This window comes from Diplotaxodon limnothrissa, linkage group LG3 (assembly GCF_057381915.1).
Source record: "Diplotaxodon limnothrissa isolate DT_005_m linkage group LG3, D_limnothrissa_male_GT1.1, whole genome shotgun sequence".
NCBI classification, from domain to species: Eukaryota; Metazoa; Chordata; class Actinopteri; order Cichliformes; family Cichlidae; genus Diplotaxodon; species Diplotaxodon limnothrissa.
Genome location: NC_140598.1, coordinates 45703683 through 45729164, shown reverse-complemented (window position 1 = coordinate 45729164; position 25482 = coordinate 45703683). Strand labels below are relative to the sequence as shown.

The following is a 25482-nucleotide window of genomic DNA, read 5'->3' as shown; positions in this document are numbered from 1 at the left end:
CATCTGTCCAGAGCAGCCCTGAATAACCTCAGCAGAACAGCACTCCACCCAGTTATACTGTTGACTTGTTGTGACCATCTCACATGCACTTTGTTTTTCATTTTCAGCATTTGAAAAGCAGGATACAGTAATCGCTTTCCACACCATTTCTTTTCCTTGTTGCTTTTAGTTAATAGCACAACTATTTTTCCCAAGATCTGGATCGAAAACAGTTGCAAATAAGATATGACTTTATATTTTAATCTTTCTTAAACTGATTGCTTCATTTTGTGAGAGCATTTCAGTCAAAAAGTTGTGTAAGAGGTACATTTCAAATGGTATCCTTCTTGTACGACTCATTCTGTCCTCCTTTGTGGCTAAACCTCAGCTCTCCTCTGCACACAAAAACAAGCCCAAAAAATAATACTGAAATACAGTTCAACCTAGGTCTTCTTCCATAAAAGCCCCCACAACACCACCAGCTCATTCATTCCTGGCTCTCTCTCTCGTTCTCCACTTTTTTCCACACACTCTGTTCTCCCCTCCTCAGCCTTTTTTTTAACTTATTGCTTTCTGTCTATTGCTTTGGTTTTTGCAGATATTCAACACGCTATGCAGGCTGTTGCAGAGAATCTCAATGTAATTGTTGTCAGATGACATTCAGAGAATCGGCGGGAGGTGAAAGAAAGAAAGTTGGGTTAAAAAAATAGAGATGATGTAAAAAATTAAATAAAATAGAAAGAGAAGCTGCTGGAGGATCAGTGAGGAAATGTTAAAGTAGAGAGCGAAAAAGAGAAGTTGGAGAGGGGGGCGGTTTACAGGTTACCATGCCAACAAAAATAAACACCAAGTGTGTTATGTGCTCCATGCTCCAACTCACTGACCTGCCCGGTGCTATGATGTGTGTGTGTGTGCAGCTAAGTATTAGGGAGTTAACACACTGAAGTGAAGTCACCTTTGTTTTGGGGGGTTTCTACATTTACTGGGCCTCGGAGGAAATGCTTGACACTCTGGAGGCCGTACAGCAGGAAGCTCAGAGCCGACCATGTGTGTATATTTATGTGTACGTGTGGGCGTCAGCAAAAACAGACACGAGCCGGCTGTTCAACACAAACGGATATTACAGTTGATTCAGTGTCCGGTGATGAATTAAACCCCTTTTTTAACCCTTTCTTTATCTCTCGCAGGGTTCAGAGGCAATGGAGGACTGCGTGCAGGGGGCGCTCTCATCGCTTTATCCTCCTTTTGAGAGCACAGCCCCACCCCTCCTCTCCCAGGTAGATTTCTCTAGTGCGCACAACTTCATCCCAGTGCACGTCTTCAGGGAAATATACAAGGGTTGTGTAGACAAAGACAGTGTGATGTACAAACCCAATTCTGAAAATGTTGGCTGTGTAAAACGTAAATAAAAACAGAATGCTATGACCTCCTAAAGCTTTATTTTATTCACAGTAGAACACAGAAATTTTACTATTTCATGAAAATATGACATCATTTTGAATTTGATTGCAGCAGCACCTCAAAAAGGGTCACAGAGACAGGGTCAACAAAAAGTAAAAGTAATTGGTTCTGAAAAGAAACAGCTGGCAGAACATTTACAACTAATTAGGTTGATTACCTACTGGTCAGTCACACGATTGGATATAAAAAGAGCCTTTTAGAGAGTCAGAATATAAAAAATCCATATTGAATGGCTGTCATCTTCTGGCCTGTCATGGAAATCACCGTCTGCAAATGTACGTTAAAGCGCTTTTATCAAAAGAAGAAGCCATATGTGAACATGATCCAGAAAGGCTGCCGTCTTCTATGGCAGGGATGTCAAACGCGTTCCCTTTTGCCAGCAAAAGAAGTTTAATCGGGTTTAACTACATATTCTTCTTCTTAATACAAGTAAAAGAAGTGCAGTTTCAACAGTTTATCTCTGTCCACATGCTGTTGTAGTAAATGAAAGACATCTGTTTCTTAAATTGTAGGAAATAACAGTGTAAAATGTGTAGGCCATTGCCTGTACTGTCATGTAATTACAAAACAGACAGCTTCTGTAAATGCACAGAAATGTCTATAGTCAGTATTAGCGGGGAAAAAAGCCTTTGTGTACAGGTTTCAGAACAACACATGCTCCTATCCGGACTACTTCTTTTTCAGGGATGGCCTTGCATAGCGCAGCAAACTGCATCTATAAAGATAGTGTGCCATTGTAGTACAAGGGTACTGAAGAGCCTTGCCTGCAGTCCAGACGTTTCACCAACTGAAAACATTTGGAGCATCATGAAATGAAAAACACAACAAAGAAACCCGAAGATTGTTGAGCAGCTAGAATCCTCCAGTAGACAAGTATAGGACAATGTTCCTCTCCCACGATTCCAGCAGCTCGGTTTACATTGTGGTACACATGGCGGTGTCCCAGCTTTTTTGAGACGTGTTGCTGTAATCGAATTCAAAATGAGCTAATATGTTTTGCTCATTTTAAACATTTAAAATGTTTTTATATATTCTAGGAATAAAATGAAATTTGCCAAATTTTGAGTTGTTTTTGCAGTTGGGTTTGTATGGATAGCACAGACTTTCCATCTAGTTTTCAAATTTTTAGTTTTTAGTATTTTTAGTAACCAGCTTAGATATTTCTTTTTTTCTTTTTTCAAATTGGACCAAGTAGTCTTTGTTACCTAAACTTCACAGAGAAGGTTTTAGTTCCTAAATCTATCCAAGAAGTCTAACCAAGAAGTATTTAGTACCTAAACCTAACCAAATAGTCTTTGGTGTTCAAGTCTTACAGAAGAGACTTTGATGCCTAAATCTAACAAAAAAATCTTAACTAACTATCCAACGAGGTTTGCAGTTTCCAAACCTAACCAAGTGCGAAGTTAAACCTTAAACCTGATCTTAACTGAAAACACAAGCTTGTGATTTATTCAATGCTGCTACTCCAGTATTGCCATTAAGCACATGTTATCCATATCTTTGCTCTACCAGAAACCCTATTTGAAACCCTACAACAAGAACACCTTGACTTTTCGATAACACAAGCAAATCTAGTCAGTTATAACCAAATATTCTTAGATTATAGCACCCCTAACTATATCTAGCATTAATTTAGCTTTCGGTGCTTTGTTTCCTTAAAATTCTGGATACAAACAGATTTTTTAGCAACGGCTTGAACCATTGAGAGTTACTCTACTTACTTTGTAATTGTTTTTTTTTTCCAAGTTGTCACATAGCTTCCAATCAGTTTTCTTTCTTGCCATGGAAAAAGCTGTTTGATACAACAAGAGGGATCAAATTAAACAGCCTTGGTGATTTGCTTGCTTTAACTACTGATCATATGCTGTCTGGGTTGAGCAAATTCTTCCACTCAAGGGGAAATTAAACCCTCTACAAATCCACTGATAGACAAAAAATACACACACGCACACAAAAAAAATGTTGCTAAAGTAAATGCTGTTTAGTGCCTAAGAATCTGATATTCAGAGAATAGCTTAATTTTCTATTCACTCCAAAGTGTTTTTACCGAGTCTTGCATCCATTGTCCAGGTCTTCTCAGTCCTGGAGTCGACCTATCAACACGACAGTCTTCGCTATCTCCTGGACTACTTCGTACCTGCAAAGCACCTCCTGCACAAACTCCAGCAGCATGCCTGTGTGAGTTCTAAACTGCAAACACTGTTTGAATGGAACACACACAAAGCTGAATACTTAGAAACAGAATCAGCCATCACACACAAGAAGTATAGTCTGAGAAATTTACCAGCTAGCTTCTTGATTCCTTTAAAATGGTCCTTGGGTCATTTCTCAGGTAACTTACTTATTGGAACTGACAATTTAAGGCAGTCAAGCCGTAGTTCATAATCTGAGCAATGCCTTGTCAAATTCAGCTATGCAGAATAAACCCAAACCTGTTAGGTGAGTAAAAGATGCGACATCGCCAAATCTCTTAAACAGAAGTTCTAAAGTGCAGATAAATAAATGTAAGTCAATAACTTCTATTTACAATTATGTAGCATACCCATGATAAGAAACCAAATTATTTGATCTCTTCTGTTATCAGCACTGTAACTGTGTGGCATCCGTGGAAGTTTTAGCCACAGATGCATGAGGAGATGCTTACTGTCTTGATTTCATTTCAACATGAAGTTTAGTAAAGTCCAAGTTATAAAGGTCAAATTAAGCTAAGTCAATTTTAACATTCATTTAAAATTGACAGACAAGTTATTAAAAAGTACTTTAAAAGACAGCAAACGACTAAAGGAACCAATAAGACTAAATTTATTTGCAGTTTGATGGAGACAAAGAACTGCTGGTATTGATCTTGTTGGCAGAATGCAGCACAAATTAAGCCTCAGTCTAGTCTTTAACATTTCTCACTAAATCATTTCAGAACAGTGGAAAACCTGTCTGATTGTTTTTTATTATTTGGGGTTTCTACAGATTCTGGCTTAAAAGTCTGTGATTTCCAATATAAACTGGGGTTGTATTCTCAACAGTCAAGTCCAAGTTTTATGCCGGGGGTCCTGTAGTGTCTCTGTAGCTGGTGACAGGAAGACTCCAGAACTTAAAACATGTAGAGTTTGATACACGTAACCCAATACCAGTTGTTCACTACGTTATGGAGGCTCGAGTCTGCCCCTAAACTTTAGCTGCTCGGTAAAATTTGTGAAAGTCTCTGGTGACATTTGAGATTCGCAAACAAATGAGGTGGTTTTCCTGCCTCGGAAGCTCCAGGAGTGAATGACATGCAGTGCAGTCTTGTGTAAATAAATAGTTTATGTTGTGATGTCTTTAGGATCCCACATACATAAACACAAACGCATATAAATAATATGATACAGGATACACTGTCCAAACCTTGTGCAAACATGCAACTTCCACTTTGTGTCACTCTCTTGCTGTTTCTGCCACACTTAGCCAAACCGAGACAAAGAAATAAGGCGCGATGTCTATTTAACTCGAATCCCTGATGTTTAATTGAACAGCATTCTTTATATTGAACTTTCTGAGACACGCAAAGGTAAACAAGTCGCAGTGTTTAGTGCAAGATTGGTAGCTAAGAACGTTCTCATATTTCCCTCCACAGTTTTCCTAGACTTATACACACACATATACACACCCCCGTACAGCGTTTGTGAGCAAACTATGTTTTCATTGTCGCTGAGTGGAGCTGCCTGGGATGGGAGTTAGACTGTGAGTCATGACAATAATGCCTTCCATATGTGAGTGTGTTACTTGCTGCGAGAGAAAGAGTGAGTAACAGAGAAGCGGTGGGAGTCGAAGGAGAGAATGAACATGACTCCCATTCACTGTGCCTGTGCGAAAACAGAGACGATGCTGGAGTTTAGCAGGCAATAGCAGACTGATTGAGGAATTTTTGAGTAATGGGAGGTGGGGAAGAAGGAGCAAACACTGGGGCATATTGAGGGAGAAGGAGGGGGTGGGCCAGAGGACACAGAGAGTTACAGATTGTGGACTGGCTCGAAATAGGCAAACTTTTTAAGAGAGGAAAAGCTGCACATGCTTTTTAATGCTAATATTCACCCTGACAGATATCAGATACTTGCTTCCCCAAAGCTTGCCACAGTGACAGAACAGGCACGAAATGAGACAGAAGGGAGGCTTAAGAGGAAGAAATTGAATAAAGGACAGAGGTAGAATAAGGGGAGATGGAGGAGAGGCTGAGGAAGGAATTTAATTTGATCACGTCTCGTGAGTCTGGAGGGCACAGAGAGAGGAGCGAGCAGCCCTGTGTCAGTCGATTAGACGTGACTGGGAACAGCAGAGAGAGGCTCTGGATGAGTTTTAGGCTTCAAGGCTTTAAGAAAGGGGATATAGATTGGACACACCACTGATTAAGGTGGGAATAGTGCTTGGATTAAGGTGTATTACCTAAATAGATCAGTTGATTAATCGTGCAGAGGGTCCCACAAGAGGCCCACACTGCTGTGCCCGAAATCACAGAATTTGCAGTTAAATTCTTTTACTATTCACTGGAGGGTTTTCTGTATTTAGGACTGATTGAAATTGATTCTGTCGTTCTTACAGAGCCACCTGATGTGTTTTCCAACTGTTTTAGTAGTGGCTGCCTGTTGCGAGGAGCTGGTCATCTGCAAGTTTCTGTCTGACTCATTGACTCTCTGCTAACTAAGCAGTTTTACACTTAGGACACACGTCATGTCTGACATTTGTATGTGGCACTGGCTTTTGGCCAGTTCAGCTTGTGAAAACCGTTGACTCGTGTGGTATCAGTTCTAGAATTTCTGCTCATTTAAATAACTAAGCCAGATACAACCATGCAGGCGGACACCAGTGTGGGTGTGGGTGAATGGGAAAGCACAATTGTGCACACTGAGGGGACTCTAATGGTTCTAAAAGGAGGTCAGTGCATCACACAGTCGGAAGGGGTTCAGAAAGATGACTTGTTCAGCAAAATCTAACATTATCTGAATGAAGGTTTAATTTTCTGTTCGTACATTTAACACTCTCTCTTTGTTTTCTTGTGTCAGTCTCAGTACCTGGGTTGCTTGTTCCTTCACTCTGGCTGGCCTCTCTGCCTGGGCGAAAAAGTGGTTGTCCAACTTTCCACTTTGGACTGGAGGCTTCTGCGCAGTAATGACTTCTACCTACAGGTGGTTCCCTTCTCTACACGTTGCCCAAGGCTGGCACTAAAATGCCTGGCTCCTGGGGGACGGACTGTTCAGGAAATCTTGGTGCCCGAGTCACAGCATCCCCTTGTGTTCACCACTGAGTGGCTTCACATCATCAACAAAGAGCGAGGTCACAAGAGAGAAGGTAAGGAACAGATTCCTCTTATCTGACCGTTAGAAAAGATCATTGGGGAACTGAAGATTGGGTAATACAGGTGGGTTGCTTGAAGAATCATATTTTTTACCAGGTGGAAGGACAGAAAGACGGGGGCTATGTATATAAGGGTGATGATGGCAGATGGGGAGAACGTAACAGCAGAGCTAAAGAAATGTAACAAAGCTCATTTTAGTCAAGTCAAGCTGATGTTGGTGTTTTCTTATTTTTTAAATTACCCTGTACTTTTTCTTCATAAATGCATTCCTTTCTCTTCTTTACAAAGTTGGAGGAGGACTTGACACCTGTCTGGTCAGTACATGCGATGGTGTGGTTAGACTTCCATGGAAGGAGGTAGTCTACCCAAAATTTATCCACGACCCCTCTGAAGAGTTGGGCCTAATGTCCAACCGTCTGCCTAGCGAGGGGGGTAGCAGCCTCGGAGGCTGGGGTGGCTCATCCTCTGGGGAATTAGACTCCTGGTCCTGGGATGAAGAAGAAGATGAGGATTTGCAACCGGATGGCTTGGACTCTGACTGTGTGCTTCCTCGACGAAGGCGCAGTGAAGACGGCCTTGGGCGGACATCGAGACAACCTCAGCTCGATGGGGATTATGTCGAGCTTTTGGAACCCAGGGGGGGTCCTGATGGAGGAGTCGATCCAAGGCAGCGGTACCAAGAGATGCATGGAATCTGTAAGACCAAGACTCTACCTCTTTGCAGGAGAGGAAAGGCTATCAAGGTTCGCAGAGGAAAAGCATGGGGATATGGGCGAACGGAAAGGTCAGGAAGCTTTCGGGCTATTCTTGGCATCAAAGGAGACGCTGTGGCTGCCAAGGGTGAAGCATTACCGCCACTGCCTGTGCCAGGAGTTGCCGAGCCTGGCCGAGGGAGGAGGTCTTTCTCCTCCTCAGTCCATGACTCTGATGAAGGAGATAAAACAAACAGAGACTCTGAAGGCCTGGAAAGCCGCCGCCTTTGTTTTGATGGCCCATTCAAGGAAAGGAGACCTGGAGTGGGCAAGGAGAGAGATAGCAATGGTCACACACAGCTATGTAAAGATGACCACAAAAGTAAAGAATCCAAGAGCAACAACAGCTTGGACACAGGTGAAATCCATGAGTTAACAAACCACAAAGATGGACACGTTGTAGAGGGCCACTCTGATCACGGATCACATTCGGACTCTGTTTTTGAGGATGCTGATAAACCACTGAGCGGAGACAGTGAGGCTAATACCCCAACATCAGATGCACCACAGAGACCATTCGCTGCTGTTTCAAAAAGTGGTGAAATTACAAACACTGGGTCTAAAAAGAAGAGTTTGTCAAACCAAAAATCCATGGATGAAAAGGATGAAGGAAAAGTGGAGGACAGAGTATGCCCCAGAGGAAAAGAGGTTAAAACGGCAGGATTCAGAGCACCAAGGTACTGAAATATCGTACTCTTTCATCTTATTTGTGTTCTTTTTTGACACTTCTTTATTAAAACACAACTTGATAACACTTAGCTGCAACCTTATGGACACAGAAAGGCCTCAAAAACGCAATGTGGCATGACCGTGACACATGCCTGTAAGTGCAGCTATTAATTTTATGGTGTGCCTCATTAAGATTTTCCTCTGCTTTGTGTTTAGGAGGAAAAGGAAGGGAAAGGGGGCCAAAGGGAAAGCTAAATCTGGGGGTCGTGTAAAGGAGAAGGCCTTGAAAATGCAGGTTAAAACTCCTCAACCAAGCCCAGCCACCTGCACTGCTTCAACAAAACTGCCGACTGCCAAGGAGAGCCAAACAGAGGAAGCAGAGCAGGCTGACCAAACTGAAGGTGCTTCTGCTGCAGATAGCGAGGCGACAGACAACACAGTGAAAAGCAGCGCAGGTCTGAAGAAAACCGTGTTTGTGCACGAACATTTGGTCATGTGTGCTTAACTGTCCTCAGACTGTTTTGTATATTTTTCTGTCCCTTCACAGAAGCTGAATCATCTCTGCCTGTGTGTAACGGACAGTCGGGCACATCTTTTTTTAACCACTCTAATGAGGAGGCTGCGTCACCTGACAAACAGAATGGTGATGCTTCAAAAGAGCCCGCCCTGCTGAGGGAACTGGACGCAGACCTTCTCCAGTCAGGGAAGCTCAAGTTGACAGGCAAGCTTCTTTAGGGCCTTCTGCATAATCAGCTCAGAACATTTTAACAAGGGCCTGTTTAGATATGTGCACTGGACATTTCTAGGGCTTATTTGACAGAGCTGCATATATAAATGCAAATGGCAATTTAAGCAAGAACATATAACCAACAGCCTTTAACACACAGATGTCTAAGTCATCATTGGTGATTACCACAACATCAACTCTAAGTTTTGGGGAAAAACAAAAAGGACTATTTGACAGTTTTGATGCATGTCTGTTAGAATATTTATGTCCAATGGCACTGATTAGTGCCAATGTGAGAACACTGCAGGCTGGTGTATTCCCAGTAAATGGTCTGCTGTTAGCTGTCTGTACACTCCACCCAGGCAGCCCCCAAAACCAGAAGTATTTCCAGTAATCAGATGATTCCTGAGCTAAAAATCTACTTTTACACTTATCAGAAAAGTCAGCTTTGGACCATGTCCTTCCTGGGTTTTCCCACATTATCTGGGTGTTATTTGTGAAATTGCTTCAGTGAAGCCTTTCTAATTACTTTTGTAAAGTAGTAACTTTTTTCTTTTTTGTTGCCTTTCTAGTCTGCATAGCTGGCTTGTATCTTTACCAAGTATCAAAAGAAATATTTTATTTTTTTATGGTACTGAAACAAAACCTGCTTTATTTCCAAAGTTCACATCATGGTGATCCTAAGTAATTCAATTCAATTCAGTTTTATTTATACAGCGCCAAATCACAACAACAGTTGCATCAAGGCGCTTTATATTGTACAGTAGATCGTACAATAATAGATACAGAGAAAAAGCCAACAATCATGCGATTGAGCAAGCACTTTGGTGACAGTGGGAGGTAAAAACTCCCTTTTAACAGGAAGAAACCTCCGGCAGAACCAGGCTCAGGGAGGGGCGGCCATCTGCTGCGACCGGTTGGGGTGAGAGAAGGAAGACAGGATAAAGACATGCTGTGGAAGAGAGACAGAGATTAATAACAAGTATGATTCAGTGCAGAGAGGTCTTTTAACACATAGTGAGTGAGAAAGGTGAAAAAGAAATACTCAATGGATCATGGGAATCCCCCAACATATACCTACTATACCTATTGCAGCATAACTAAGGGAGGATTCAGGGTCACCTGATCCAGCCCTAACTATATGCTTTAGCAAAAAGGAAAGTTTGAGGTCTAATCTTAAAAGTAGAGATAGTGTCTTTAGTAGATATCAATAACACCAACAAGCTTACAGCACAGAGAAAAACCAAATGGATTTGTATGCTTGTAGCCTCGGTGAATTAGTTTGTCCTCTTGGCTTCCCCACTCGATGCTTAACCTGATGCATATTGACCACAGGTACAGTGGACAGGCTGGGGCGTGTTCTGGTTTTCACAGAGGCCGACGCATCAGAAGTGGGTTTCTCTGGGGAGGAGATGGCCCGCGTCTTGGCCTGTTACCACACAATCACGCGGTAAGTGCGTGTTCCTCCTTTGATTGTTTATTTTAGTCGTCCGTTGTCACCAGAGATTTATGGCTTTTAAATACAGGGGGATATTGCCAATAAATGTAGCCTTCGGCTCTCTGATTCCCCCGATTCTCTGAATGTATGTTTAAAAATCTTTAACTGGCTTTTTTTGTTCACATTTTTATATTTAGGCTTGTGTGGTTTGTTTCCTGTTATACCACCGAGACCGAGCCTGTTTAACGAAAAGCGCCTCATAATTATGTTCGACTCGACTCGCTTCTTGACTTTTCCAAATACAACATAAGGTGGTGTGAGGGAAACACAGAGTGTGCCAGAAAACGGAGGACAAACATAACAAACTGACTCAATGTCAGCTTCACAAACACATCTGAGCTTGCCAGTTTACCTGGCACAATAACTGCTACTACTTGTGGCAAGTCAGAACCAAAGCTTCTCAACGGCTTTGGGTAGAAATGATGTGATTCTATGCAAATGACCAAAAAACTCTTGTTTAAGAACAAATGTTTGTTTCAACTTCATCGTTTGGTGAAAATACCTAAATAAAAATGGCTATTACACTGGTTTAAAGCTAAACACTTATTTTTAACATTTCTCTCTTCATCCACCCTCAACAGGCCTGCAGCCAAAGAAAAGGGTTTAACAGTGTTAATGGACAGCAGGCGCGCCCCACCCTCCGCTCTCTTGTTCTCTGCTCTTAAATTGTTCCAGGTGAGACAGCACAAGGACGCTGGTTAACTGGAAGTGCTAAATGTTTGCATGCACGCTTTAATTAGGCTGCAGATGTGATAGTAGCTCGAGCACATGTGTTTTTGTGTTCGTGCCAGGGATCGGTCCCCGGTGGTCTTGGATCCCTTCTGGTGTTGGTGGAAGAGCAGCAGGAGTCCCCTTCTCATTCCCTGGAAGGAGCAGAGGTGACCTCATGCACATCACATGTTTAGACTGTATTACTAAGCTCCTCATGGTTAAGTCGGTTATACTTCTTTTACTTGCAGATCCGTAAAATGAATAAATGTGAAGTTATGAAAGCATGTCAAAAGCTCAGTGATAAATAGCACGAGAAAACATTAGCAGAAAGCAAGTTCCTGTAATTCTATTGCCTATTATAATGTCAACAGGAAAAAGTGTTCATATAGGAAATGCAAATTGCGCGAGAGGAAATAACGTTCCATAAATTGTCCCTGTTCCTTGTTGCAATGCGATCAGTGTCAGAAGTGCTTAAGCTGGAGTGCACATTCACATTGAGCTTGAATCTATTAAACCCAATTTCCATACGTTTGGAACATCTACTGCTTTCAGATAACTCGGTTTTACCGCTAATTCAGCATATTGCTTTGCACCGATCAGCAGAAATCTTTCTTGCGCACAGGCACGGGAGGATCGGTCATGCCACGTGGTTTGTGTTTCAAGCAGGCAGTGTTCAAACTTTGGATGTCGACGACAAACACTTCCAAGAAGATGTGAACGCTGTAGTTAAATTACAACGTCAGCACCATGTTGAATTTCAGTAACCAGTTGTGTACCTGCTCAGAAAGTAAAAAATAAATCATAATACAAGTTAGTTTTTTTTTATTCTCTCCCATTCTCAGAACCTCTAGCCATAATTGCCATTTAATAGAATCGCAAATAACAAAGAGGTCAGCATTATTCTCTCACTCAAAGTGGCCACATGCCCTGATAATATGGTTTAAACAGGTGATTTTTGAAAACTTATGATTGGCACAGCAGGTTTGTTGATGTTTTTAAACTCTTGGAGCTTTTCACTTGGTGTGTACTCAGTAAACATTGCCAACACTAACACATTCAGATAAGAGTTTATATGTTCCAGGCTTCAGTGTGATTTAATTTATTTCTTTTTTGGTCTAATTTCCTTAAAAGCTTTTATTCTTCTCAAACATACAATAAGAAAGTCACTTCCTCTGCCCCTTACTGTTTCTCCTCTCCTGTGCAGGTCCACACAGTGCGAGGAACGAGTGTCCTTCAGCAGTATGTAGACAAACAACAGCTGCCCAAAGAAGTAGACGGGGACTTTATCCACTGCCACGCGGACTGGCTGGCCTTCAGACTGGTGAGGAGCTCTGTTTTGTCTGTTCGATTATGCAAACATGAAAAAGCATCCTTGAACTTTTCACATTTGATTCTCCACTATAGCATTTGTGTTTTCAGTGGTTCATCCACAGAGTGGAGGTATGACGAAGTTCAGACTTCAGTGTAAACAGGAACATTAATCAGTCAGCTGCAGTCTTCAAAGTGACTTTGGTGTATCAGGGCAGCAATAAAAACAATTAGAGTCTGCTATTAGTTTGTGATTGAATCAGGTCAAAATGGCAATTGAATGCAATTTGTTTGTGATAATACGGTCATTAACTCATGAATCAGTGAAAATTTCAAACCTGTCGCCATCTCGATGAACAGAAATTCACACTAACGGCTTGTATTCAGAGTCTATCCAGAAACTCAGAGATCTGAAACAGAAATTCATAAATTCCTCCACAAATCATGATGTAGTTGCTGCAGAGTGGCAATTTAACAGCTACTTGACATAAGAGCTGGAAAACCTTTCTTTTAAACAGGAATATAACCAGAATACAGCTAACCAAATCCATTTTGCAAAGAGACACGTCACAGAAAACTTGCACCTTGATTGCAAAACCTTCACCGATCCATCTGATAGTGGTTGTTTGGAGACATGTTTCCTCCTATATGTGACCCATGCCATCTCCTTGTAATCAAAAGCTGTCGCCCAGAGATTGTGGGTGTTGTATGCTCAGCCTCCTGGAGACTAGTTAGTTGCCACAATGACTTAAAATCCAAAACATTTAAGCTATCACTGGGCAGCCACAGATTTTCTCTAGTCACAAGAGGGTTGCTGTCCTATTTTTACTCCCGTGTGCATCAGCGTGTGTACATCAGGGATGTCAAAGTCATTTTTCACATACAGCTCACTTTGATCTTAAGCTGTCGGACCACTGACCTAACCCTAACCCTTTCTGTCAGGAAATAATGAAATTTCGATAGCATGTCTCGTTTTTTTTTCACATTATTAAAACATGCTGCCTTAGTAAATGAAAAAAATGTGTCGGCACGACTGTTTGAGGTTTTGTTCTGTAATTATAAAACAGAAAGTTTCTGTTAATTCACAGGAAATGCCATTTTTGTATGTAGCTGAGGAATTTTCTAAAGCAAAAAGTCCTTAGTGTATTTTTATTGTTATTATTTTTAAACTTCTTACAGACAGCTTGGAATGAACAAGCTCAAGTAACCCACTCAAAGTCCGGAGTTCTTGTAGCTCGTAACTTGTTTCGAGTTTTGGGTACCTCCAGTGTAAAATATGACCTCTGACAGTTGAGGGAGTATTGTGGGAGAAAGAACATCTAGGAGGGAGGGAGGCGAAATAAAAGGATGTTGGCTGGGAAAGAGTGGTCGTCTGCTGGTGGTCGATTATTTCAGACAGGCATGATGAACTAGGTGAAGAAAAAACACAGCCCGTAAGAATCTCAAGGACCCTTAATGGCTTTCCCCCCACAGTTTATGTTGCTTTATCTAAACAGTTGAAAACATTTTCCTATCCTCTGGACTTTTTCTGACCTCTCCTGTGGATTACAAAAAAGGTGGAATGAAAGAGAGATTTCATGTGTTTGTGTGGATTTCTACTTCTTTTTGTCCTGTTTAGAGTCTGGAGAGTCTGACAGAGCGCTGTGAGAGCGCCCTCTCACTGCTTGGAGAAGCACTGCAGTCTATGGACGCTGAGCCAATGCCAGACAACATAAAGGTCCATAACTTTAACATGATGCTCGTTCTACTCGTTGTGTGCGCTCAGATATATTTGTGTTTTAGTAACTTACCAGTCTCTATAAAAACACACACAAAAGGTACAATACACATGCTTATCTTTTTCAGGCTGTTCCTCTGAGCATTGACAAACACAGGCAGCTCATGGCCAGCGTCCTGGCCGACCAACGGTTAACTGAGCTGCAGCAGAAGGGCGGGGCCTGGCTTGCTGGATTGACAAATAGAGCATCTGGACTGGCACAAAAGTCACCAGACTGCAGGTACCAGACACCTAATTCATCCAGTATTTGTAGGACTACTGAATTTTTATTTTATGGATTATACTTTTTTCTTTCTTTTTTTTTTTTTTTTTAAATCAAGTAACAAAATCCAATGAAAATATTGGGGCCAAAAACCCTGGAAAACGAACACTCCCGGTTATTTAGTGCTAATCAGCATATGCTAACACGCTAAACCACGATTTTATAGTGATTTTTAGCCATCTGTCAGTGTTAGCACCATCATGCTGAACATGATTTGGCTCCACCATTGATTGGCCACACCTTCTCTGAGCTCTGCCAGCAGTGTTAGTTCAATGCCTTGTCATCTTATACAGAAACTATTGGATTTGCATATAAACTGAAGCCTCATTTTCCTATTCTTTGCTGACAGGACAAACACCCAAGCCTTCCGCCTTCCTATCAGCTCATTAGTAGTCTGGCTACTTTCCACTGACCTCTGACATCAACAAGACGTTTTCTTGCAGAGTTTAATTCTCTATAAAATCTTAGAGCTGTTTGTGTGGGGGAAATCCCAGTATATCATTAGTTTCTGACACTCTCAGACCAGTCCGTCTGGCATTAACAACCATGCCATGTTCACTAAAATCAGCCTTTTTCCTAAGTTTGAACTTCGTTGGGTTCCTGCCATGTGATTGGCTGATTAAATTATCGTTTTAATGGGTAGCTGAGCACACATATGTAACAAAGTAGCTGGTGACCTTCCACCCGAGTGTCGTGCCACCCCAAAGTTGTGCTTGGAGCCTATTGCCACACTTTACCAGCAATGAACTGAAAGCTATTTCCTTCTAACATCCAGTAGCTGTACTGTGGGCATTTTATGCATTCCTGAGTTATTTTTTAATACAACCTAACAACCCACAATGTTATGATTCTGAAAAGATGCTTTAATATACATTAAGCACAGGACTTGAAGACTATATTTTAAATCTTCTTCTCTTTTCCTTTCCCATGCTTTTTACAATTTTGATTGAAGGGTTATTTTTGTCAGGATGAGCTTTAGGTTAAAAATAATCTTCCTGACAAAAACAGAGTTGTTTGTTTTTAACCATAAAATGAAAACCAGCTGGAGAAGAAAACACATCAAATAAAGGACAGAGCGATGCAGCTTGTTTGTGCATGACTGCAGCTTAGAGATGATCTGAAGACTGTTGTAGCTCTTCTGTTCTTACTGTGTAATGAGTTTTGGCTTAAGCTGTGCAATAATACAAGATGGGTTTTTTCTGTGCTGTACATGAGACGTTGTTTTATAATTAGATCATTTCTGTCAGCATGATTTCGAAGAATTTAAATGAAAACCAAAATTTCTTTCTTCTCCTCTCAGAGCTGCTCTTGCCGTAACTTCTAAACTTTATGACAGCGTGGACGATGCACTCCATCGGCTTGTCCGAGTGTCCAACCAAAGAGGTCGTGACCTGGAGGCGCTGGGGCGTCTGGCGGGGTTGGTGGACAAACTGGAAAAGGTATCTGAGGAAGATTTGCTTTACTTTAAAATAACCTACACTCTGTAATCTGCGTATTTCTTTTTTGCTTCATCATCTTCAGTTTTTCCACATCTTATGCGTAACAGAGCGCCTCATGTCCTCCACTCACCCAAACCTCCGCCTTTAATCCACAGTGCGATAAAGAGATTGAGCAGGTTCAGTCGCAGCTGGAGGACTACAAGGATCCTCCTCTCTCCCTCAGCAGACTCTCGCTCAAACAGCAGAGGTTCAAGACGTTCAAAGAAACGGCCAATGTGAGTAATGCAAAGATGAATGTGCTTTTTGTGTGAAAACATTTTCACATGTCATGTTAAAATATGCAGGTTCACTGGGCTCAGTGTTATGGAGCCAGTCTTAACCCTTTAAATTCCTGATTAAATAATTGCCAATTTTTTTTTTGGGGGGGGGGGGATAAAGGATGAAGTGTTTTTTGAATCTTCTGACAGCTAAAAAACAAAAATATGAAATTGCATATATGAGTCTTAATTGCATCGTATTTACCACATCTGGCATTTTTGGCGATTTATTGATTAAAAATCCGCTTTGTAATTTACTAATAACATTTTTCGGTGGGGGGGGGGGGAGATCACATGGATGCTGTAGAAGTCTCTAAAACTCACCAAAACTGTGTGTATCAAATGTAAAACACTAGGCGTTAAAGGGTTGACGCTAAATAAAAAACAACTATGCAACGTAGATTAGAAAATTTCCCTCTTTCACATCATCTTACAGTAGCAACACTGTTGCTGTGGCTGAGTAATTCATTCATTTGCATAACGGCGTCAGTCACTGATGGCGATGACTGAGACTCAGAAGGATTGACTCTGTGTGTGTGATCTGAATGAAATTCTTTGAAATTACATATAAATACAAGTTTATATTAGTGTTAGTAAGTTAGTGTGGATAGGTTAATTGGAAACTCTAAATCGCCCATAGGTTTTCATTTGAAAAAGCACCGTGTTCTCTCCATGTTGGCCTCCAGTCCACACTGAGACGCCGTTTTTGCTCAAGGAAAACGCAGCGTTTTGGAAATGCTCTTTCGTGTCGCAGTGTAGACAACAAAAACGGAGACTTTCTAAAACGATGACACATTTTAGTCATGTGATGCAGTCATGTGACCAATTAAACTAAGATAGCGGAGGGCATTATACAGCAGTTGTTTTGTTTGCGCTCAATTTTGACAGCCCTATTAAAGATTAATATCAGTCTGTACACGCTTCAGATAGCTTTTCTTCAAATTCTTTAATTCTCACTCGCTTTTGCAACTTTGTACTTTTGTGTTACTCACAGCAACAACTCCACCTCATTGTTAGTCCATTTAAAAACTCGGTGCTTTTCCTCAACATTTTGCTGCGATGTTTCAGAGAGCCGGAAAGTAAAGAAACGGCAGACAGAAATGAGGCAGGTGGAATTGTCTTGCGCTTCACGCATGCGCAGTACTGGAACGTAAGCGTTTTCGTCCGTTTTTGACACGCAACTCTGTGAAAACGACTGAAAACGCTAGTGTGGACGTGGAGCGTTTTCAAATTTATCCTTGCTAGTGTGGACAGAGCTTAAGACAGCTGGGATAGGCTCTAGCCCACCCGCGACCCTGAAAAAGATAAACAGTAGAGAATGGATGGAGATCAGGTGTAAAATCAAAGGAGTTGTAAACACAGAGTTCCTGCAAACATTGTGGCTTTAAAATGGTTTTGGTAACAGGCTGTCTCTTTTCTCTAATGCTTACAGCGATGTCTAGCCCTGATCTCTTGACAGTACTTATGTGTTGGCAGCTGTGACTCATATAGACTTTGATTTAATTGGTCTTCTAAAGGTCATTTAGATTTCATTCATGATATTCACAAAACGGTGAAATATGACTGCCACACACCGTCTCATGTACCGCTAATACACTTATTACATCACAGTGTTTTGGTCCGACTGACCTTCTTCAAGTACAAAGGGAGTGTCCAGTTTTATCTGCATGTAAATGACTTTTGGTAAGTAAGCACACATCATGATAACAACATGGAGAATATTCACATACAGTTAAAGCGTCCGCCCTCAGAGCTTTTGCTTTCACTTTGTTTCTACAGTACATGTAAGCATCTTAACATCGCCCACAAAAAAAATCCCTTCTGTCACGTCAACTCTGGGATAAGAAATCTTATTAGTCGTACTTAAGACACATGTGTTACTGTGAATCACCCACTGTAGGGTTTGAGAAGTCAATAACTGAAACGATAAACTGTGAATAGATGTGCTTTAAGCCCACTGTGCCTTTCAGTGGCATATTTGTGTCATTCTCATGGAGACGAGCTAATGAAAAGTTTTCCCAGCATATTCCCAAGAGATGCAGTCAATATTTTTCCATCCACGATTTCCCAAGTGTGTCCTGTCAGTCTTCTGCAGTAAATACTTCTTGACAGCCCATTTTCTGGCATCTTTCAGGAGCTGCACAGTGAGACTCTGTCACTGCTCAGTGATTTGGAGGGCTGGTGTGAACTGGACTGGGCAGGCCTGAGCGACGTCCAGATCCGACTCCCTCCGGTCAGGGAGAAGCTCAGGGACATGTCCCACTGTCTGTCTGACTGCTGGACCACTCTGGACAACACACAGAGGTTGTTGTCCACTCTGACCGAGGTACGGCACAGGAAGACCTCTGCAGCACACACACAGGAAGTTATAAACATACAGTCATGGTTCCAAAGTGTTTTAATGCCGAGCGGAAGTCCTAATGACTTCCCTGACTTTCCTGTCTCTTGTGCAGGCCACCCAGTGGTGCGATGCAGTCTCCTCCACCTCCTCCTCTTCCTCTTCTTCCACCTGCCCTCTCGCCTCCCTCCCTCCAATACCCCCGTCCCGTTTCCAGGACGCACGCTCTTTAGCAATAGAGCTGGGTGGCGGGGCACTGCTGGATCTCTGGACTCAGACAGTTGAGCGATACCAGCGAACAGTAGCACAGGTCAAGCCCCGATTCCTCCAGTCTGACCGGACGCAAAATCAGGGACAGGGGAAAACCAAAACTCCCTCTGCCAGCAGCCTCTGGGACCTGATGGGCCCCGAGGGAGAGGGTGACTCCTGGGGGCTGGGAGCTGGCGGAGGGGAAGGCGGATTGCAGTCCTGGGGATCCCTGGCATCACTGTTCAGACCGCAGACCTGCTCCACACTGAAGATAGGAGAGGAGAAAGGGAATAAGAAAGAGGGAACGGCAGGAGGAAGTGGTGCGGGAGGAGGTGGGGCCGGGGGAGGGAAGTTTCTATCGAACCTTCTGAATCCTACAAAGAAGAGCGTGAGTTTGATTTCTATTTTATGGTAATGTTTTCTGTTCTATGATCTGAGGTGTGTTACAGGACTGTACTGTTGTAACTGAAGTGTGTCACAGTCACACCAATGACCAGTTCAATTCCCTTACAGCCCACAGAGGCTCCACTTCCCTTCAAGCCACCTCGGAAGCGTCACCCAAGCTTTGACCTCCAGGCTCTCCTGGCCCCCCGTCGAGGTACAGCCACCCCCAAACCCGCTGAGTCGCCGGTGGCTGGGGCGAGCCGTAACTCCCCCATGTCCTGGCTGGGACGACGGGCTTTGGCCGACCCAGTCATTACTACTAGCATGGCTGCAGCTATTCCAGGATGGAGCGGTGGTGGTGGTGGTAGTAGTGGCGGAGGAGTGTTGATCCGAGGAGTGGAGGTCAGCAGCAAGGAGGTGGTGGATCACACGGGGTCACCGCGCCAGCATGTACTGCTGGGGAGGACAGACAGGGAGACGGGGACGGATAGGGCCGGTTCAACCGCACAGAGGTGTGTGTTGGCTTTCTTTGCTTTTTTTTTTTTTTTTTTGTCCTTTTTCCATGTACTCCACTTTCCTCGTAAGAAAATCAGTCAGAGATAGACATAATAAGTCGCAGCAAGAATGGAACAGGCTGAGATGAAAGAAAAAGCGATGCATAGTTTTAGGGATAATTTAAGTACAACTGAAGGCTCTTTCGCATTGATTTTATCAGTCAGGATGCAATCTTAGATAATTTTTTCATTACTGAGTCTTTGATCTCAATCCGTTGCTATCTTCGCTCTCGCTTCCCCTTACCTCCCACTTGTCCACTTGCTTCCATGTTTGTTTCTCCTTTAAGTGTATTCATGCACTGTTTCTTTCCTCCCCTCCCCACCCTTTGCCATCTCCACCACAGTAAGCTGTACCTGCTCTGGTGTAGGATGCTAAGTTCAGAGAGGCAGTACGTGACTGTGCTAAAGGGGGTAGAAGAGACGTACCTGCCCTTACTGGAGCTCTCAGACACCCCAGCTTCCATCAGGGGGAAGGCAGACTCGCTGTTTCCCAACTGGGCCAGCCTCACCACCTTTCACTCGCAGGACCTACTCCCAGCCATGGAGGGCGCTCTTGTGCAAAGCCTGTTGCAACAGGACTGCTTCAGTAAATTTGTAAGTTGCAAAATGCCAAGTGAAGCTGTATGACTGCATGCACTGCTCTTCAGTTTTACATAAACCTCTGAGGGGTTGTTTTATATGTTTGCATATAGAAAATGTCACAGATTAGTTAGAAGTCAGCATAATTTGCTTAAAAATATCCATTAAATCCCTCTCTGTGTAATTAATCTGATTAAAATCAATTAAAAACAACTTTCTCGCCTGTCACCACACAGCGGGACCAGTTTCTGCAGTATTCCCAGTACATCAGGACCAAACCAGACCTGGATTCTCCACTGGTCACACAAGCAGCCGACTTTTTCAAGGTAGGATTCATCGTGCCTCTTAAAAAAAGAAGTAAAAACCAGTCTTGTTCCTGCAGAGATTTTACTGAGAGAGTTGCGGTCTTAACTCTTATTCAACCAGTTCATCTCAGTAAACATGATTTCAAAGCGATAAAAGTGTCTCTTAACAATAAACCCTTTTTTTTTTCTTTTTTTTTTATTTGGTTATTTTCTTTTTTTAGAAAACTGGTTACACAATGTAAGAGCGTTGCTATGAGTCTTTTTTTTTTTTTTTTTTTTTTTGAACACATCACAGGCTCAAGCCAATTAAAGCTGCTTTATTTGTTGGTGGCGGCAATTATGAACGAGCTGTATACAGTAAAGTTAATTACAAGTTTAATGCACACTAGAAAAGCCAATTAAAGGCGGATTACAGAGAAAGTCATTGGAGCTCCCGAGCTACAATTAACAAAAACTAATACATCGACAGCATCGTGAGATTATTATGAGGGCTATATACAGACAGATCAAAGAGCTCAAAACCTCTGAGGCGACGCTCAAACCCAGCATTTCTAACAAGTCGCCACCAGGAGGCAGCACGTGCTCAGGCCACACTGAGCAGCAGCAGCAGCTGTAAAGCAGCTTGATAACAGGGATATGGCTATCATGATGGCAGGGGACATTAAACTGGTGTTCATTTTGAATGATGATGGTGCTGATGATTGTTACTGCTGCGTAGCTGCTTCTTCAGGGTTACTGGGATCAGCGGATGAAAAGAAAATGGAAGAAACATTAAAGCAGCAGCTACGAGTTGGAACTTTCATACTTGCTGAGCAAAGCCATAGTTACCTTGATTACACGTGTCTAAAAAAAAAAGAACCGTTTGCCAAAACATGCCAAATGATGTCACAATCATCCACAGAGAGTTGTGTTAACTGCGACTGTAACTATCTCAGAGGAGCGGCTCAGCCTGATGTAGCATGTTTGAGAGCTGATGCTAGCAAAGACTTCATGGCATGTGGTGGGCAGGCTGAGCGTGGACCAAAGGAGAGCCCATACACTTTTTTATTTAGACCCTGAGCGTTTTCTTTAAAGCAGCGAGATGCGAGGGCGCGTGTCTTTATAAGGGATCCAAATCAAAAAGTGATTCCTGCTGAGAACTGGTTACAACTTGTCCAATCCATCAGAGCCTCATGCCTCCAAGCTCAGCAGCTCAGATTTATTATGTTTTTCTGTCAGCTGCCTGTTAGAGAAAAGGTTATCAAATACTTTTCTATGCGCTGTTTAGACTTGGAGATGATAAAATAGTTGCAGTGGTGCTGAAAACTTGTGTAAGCTTTTATTTTTTTTCAACCAAAAATCAGAATTAGGAATCAATGAGGAAATCAATAAAGAACTGGATGTTTAATAATCATAGAGAGATCACTAAAATCATATCAATTGCCATCTCTAGACCAGCGAACTGGCAAATCTTCACTAGTTGCATGTGATTTATATATTATTAAGCTTATTGGGCTGAAGGGCGATGAGCTAAAAGTGTGCTTACATCCACGGTTCACAAGAATCGCCGCTCATCCTGCAGCATCGCTCACAATTTAATCACACAGTGGACACAACGATCACCTAATGGGTCTTCGCCGAAAATGTGCTTGAGCTCAATGTCACCTTTGACGATTTTTTTTTCTCAGGTGAATCTTGTGAAGTGTGATGGGCCACAAGCCGGATGAGCTGCTGTGTCATTGACGTTCCGGTTTATAGGCGTATCTGTTAGAATTAGAGGTGTAAGACACGAGCTGGCCTCTTTTACTGTCTCTTTATATCATCTGTTTTGACAAAGACCAAAAATCACTGTTGTTGTCCTTATTTTTGGGTGGGAAAATTCACATGTTCTAAAAAAGAAAACTTGTTCAGTGTCAGAAAACAAAAAAATGTCACTGATTTTCCACTAAGTAAAGTCAAAGTAAAAAAACGCAGACACCTTTCGGGCCATTTAGGTCAGGACATTGTCTGAAGCTGCCCTTTCTAAGATATAGGACATAACAGGAATCGGTTGCTTTAGATGAGTTCCGAAAATGCTCTGGTTGGAGGAGGTGGGGGTCCCGGCAGAGGGCACAAGGTAGGACATGTGACATCCATGGGCGAAGCTTCTGACTGTGTTTTAAGGTGAACACAACTTATAGTGAAGTGTGTAATAAAATACAGTGAACACAGCCCAGCTGAACATGATGGGGGAACACCAGCAGACTTGCTAACGTTACCTTTTTATTTGTCCTTCCCTCCCCTGTTTCAGTCAAAACTTCCCCAAGCCTCCCCCGTCTCCCCTCTGGCCTTCCCTCACTGTCTGCAGGCTCCCATTCAGAGACTGGAGCAGTACTGCGAGGCGCTGGAGGAGCTGGGAGGCATAAACCCCGCCTCAGACTCCGCCCTCTCCATCCTGAGACACGCCCAGCGGCACGGCGAGGACCTCAGGGCCAGTGACCTCATCGTCGGATGCCCGGTGAGAATGCTTGTCCCAGTTTATGTCTCTGCAACTGTCAAGTCCCACTTTCTTTTCTTAGAGAGAAAGAAACTAAAATCTTGTTGAGGTCAGGCCAGTGGAAGTGACTTATTTCTCTTTTACCCCCAAATAAATCAAATAAATGTATTGGTGTTTATTTTCCACACAAACACTAGAAACACGGCTTACATTAGCCATGTTTCAAGAAGAACACATTAAAGAATTCATGGAGGCACATAAATAGAAGCTCATTTGCATTTTCTTACTACTACAAGATGTTAAGAGGTGTTGCTCATAAAAGGAAAAGCCCATTTATTGTGAACTACAGTCTGCGGCGTCTATTTATAGAAAGAATCAGGACAATGTGCGTGAATGTGTGAGCATCTAAACTCGCATACTATGACTGAATCCGTCAGCATTACTTTGGCTAAATGGAGATCTTCCATCTGGATATGCAGAGATCATAAGGTGTGGGAGCAGCAGCAGCATATCTGGTACAGAGCGGAGCGGGCATCAGTAACAACAGACATGACACTGATGAAGTCAAACACAGCATGAGGAGGAGGAATTGGGGTAGAGGTGGGCTGCAGCTTGCAGAGGCAGCTGCAACTCCAGGCAGGCTAAAGCAAGTCAAACATTGCATTATGTATGAGATTTGTCAGTGTTAGGGGCCTGACCACTTTTTCCTTCAAGCCGATGATATTTATTTGCTAATACATTGATATTGGTCTGCAATGGTTGATAAATGACATTTTAAAAAGTGAAGAAGAAATCGGAGAAAGAGCCTACAAATGTGTTATGAGTGTTTGTGTTGCAGTTTTTCCATCTGTTCAATTCAATTTTATTTATATAACAGTTGCCAGAAGATGTTCTAAGGTAAAGAACAAGCACTTGGCAACAGTAAGAAGGAAAAACTCCTTTTTCTCAGGAAGAAACCTCTGGCAGAAGCAGGATCAGAGAGGGGCAGCCATCTGCTCCACCCAGAAGCCGATCTGGAGCTTTTGGGAATACCAAAAAAGGAACAAGTAGCTGATTCGAGCAGAACCGCCTCATTGTTTTTTGTGTTGTTTTTTTTTTTGCCTGATCATTTTTTTTTATATTAGCCATTTACCAATATAGAGGGTACATGCTTTTAGGAGTATTGATTTTGCATAGTTTGTCCACTAGATGGCACTGTGCAACTTTCCCGTTAGGAGCACATGTTTGAAACACCAAAAACACAACAAGCTGCTGATGTGAGCAGAGTCGGACGTTTTTCTTCAGTGCGATGGTAGCTATTTTTAAATGTATCAGTATCGGCATTATAAAGACAAATAAGATTTCAAATTTTTAAAAAAGTAAGAAAGAGACGGGAAAAACACTCAATCTTTTTCTGAGGGCTGATGTTTCATAGTGTGTCCACCAGGGGGCACTCTGCATGTTTCCTGTTGGCAACAAGTTTGGAGAACTAAAAACAGAGTTTTAATATTAAATATTGAGCTACAAATAACACATGTCAGGGAAATCTGTTTAAGTTTAGAAATATGAAAGAAAAAAATATTAGCCGATGTATCAGAATATCAGATTTTTGAGTCATCGGATATTGGCAACATTATCTGTCTTAAAAATCCTTTGTGAGTCGGGGTCTAGTAAACCTAGAAGCTTATCAGCTGATGTGGTTTTCCACTGAGATCAGTTGTCATCATCTGATCTCAATCCAGACTGAGTTTAACCTGAATTATGAAGCTGAATCTTTCTTATTTCCTAGTCCTGAGAGCTGCAACAAGGACGTGGCAAGTGGGAGGAAAGACTGTGTTCTCCCACTGGGAATAAACAAAAACCGAAAGACTTATCAAAAGTCCAAAAACACTAACATCCCTGCGCCCTACACCACTGTACTCTGACACAGCTGTAATATTCAGTGGTAGTCGTGACAAATGTTTGACACACACACACACACACACACCTCTCATCTCTCTGCATTCTGAACGAGGGGAAAGATTACAGCAGCACAAGCACTTGCGCTGAGCTACTTCAAAATTGCGCTGCAACACCTCTCCAAGTAAAAATGATTTTAAGTACAGCTGTGTGTGTGTTTGGGTGGGTGTAGATGTGGGTGTTCATAAAGTGTGTGAAGCATCACTTATATCATGACCCACTCATTTCTAGAGGTTTAAAAATAAGAATCTACTGTATGTCAGTGGCCGCTTGTAAAATTCCAGACCTTTTTAAATTCATTGTCCGCACGCTTTTGTTTCGTTTGCATTTGCCTTGTTTGTTGCTCTTTTGTGCTTTTGCATATCTAGCATTGACAATTATGTAATTTCTTTTTCGCCTATTATGAGTGTCTGTGTGCCTTTGACTTCCAACAGCATCTCAAAGTCGCAACCCT

The 25482-nt window shown here is 42.3% G+C and overlaps 1 protein-coding gene across 1 annotated transcript in view; it reads left to right on the top strand.

Annotated features, from left to right (window-relative positions):
• The window catches only part of arhgef40 (Rho guanine nucleotide exchange factor (GEF) 40), a 45694-nt gene that overhangs the window by 11033 nt on the left and 9179 nt on the right, over positions 1-25482 (top strand). Inside the window, exons 2-21 of the mRNA XM_085350710.1 lie at positions 1167-1256; positions 3511-3618; positions 6474-6759; positions 7055-8195; positions 8404-8642; positions 8735-8908; positions 10250-10364; positions 10994-11087; positions 11204-11290; positions 12328-12444; positions 14050-14148; positions 14277-14428; positions 15771-15909; positions 16065-16184; positions 18361-18552; positions 18680-19201; positions 19327-19709; positions 20096-20345; positions 20567-20656; positions 22905-23111. Of these exons, the coding sequence (XP_085206836.1) occupies positions 1167-1256; positions 3511-3618; positions 6474-6759; positions 7055-8195; positions 8404-8642; positions 8735-8908; positions 10250-10364; positions 10994-11087; positions 11204-11290; positions 12328-12444; positions 14050-14148; positions 14277-14428; positions 15771-15909; positions 16065-16184; positions 18361-18552; positions 18680-19201; positions 19327-19709; positions 20096-20345; positions 20567-20656; positions 22905-23111 (4605 nt within the window). The remainder of the gene's footprint in view (positions 1-1166; positions 1257-3510; positions 3619-6473; positions 6760-7054; positions 8196-8403; positions 8643-8734; positions 8909-10249; positions 10365-10993; positions 11088-11203; positions 11291-12327; positions 12445-14049; positions 14149-14276; positions 14429-15770; positions 15910-16064; positions 16185-18360; positions 18553-18679; positions 19202-19326; positions 19710-20095; positions 20346-20566; positions 20657-22904; positions 23112-25482) is intronic.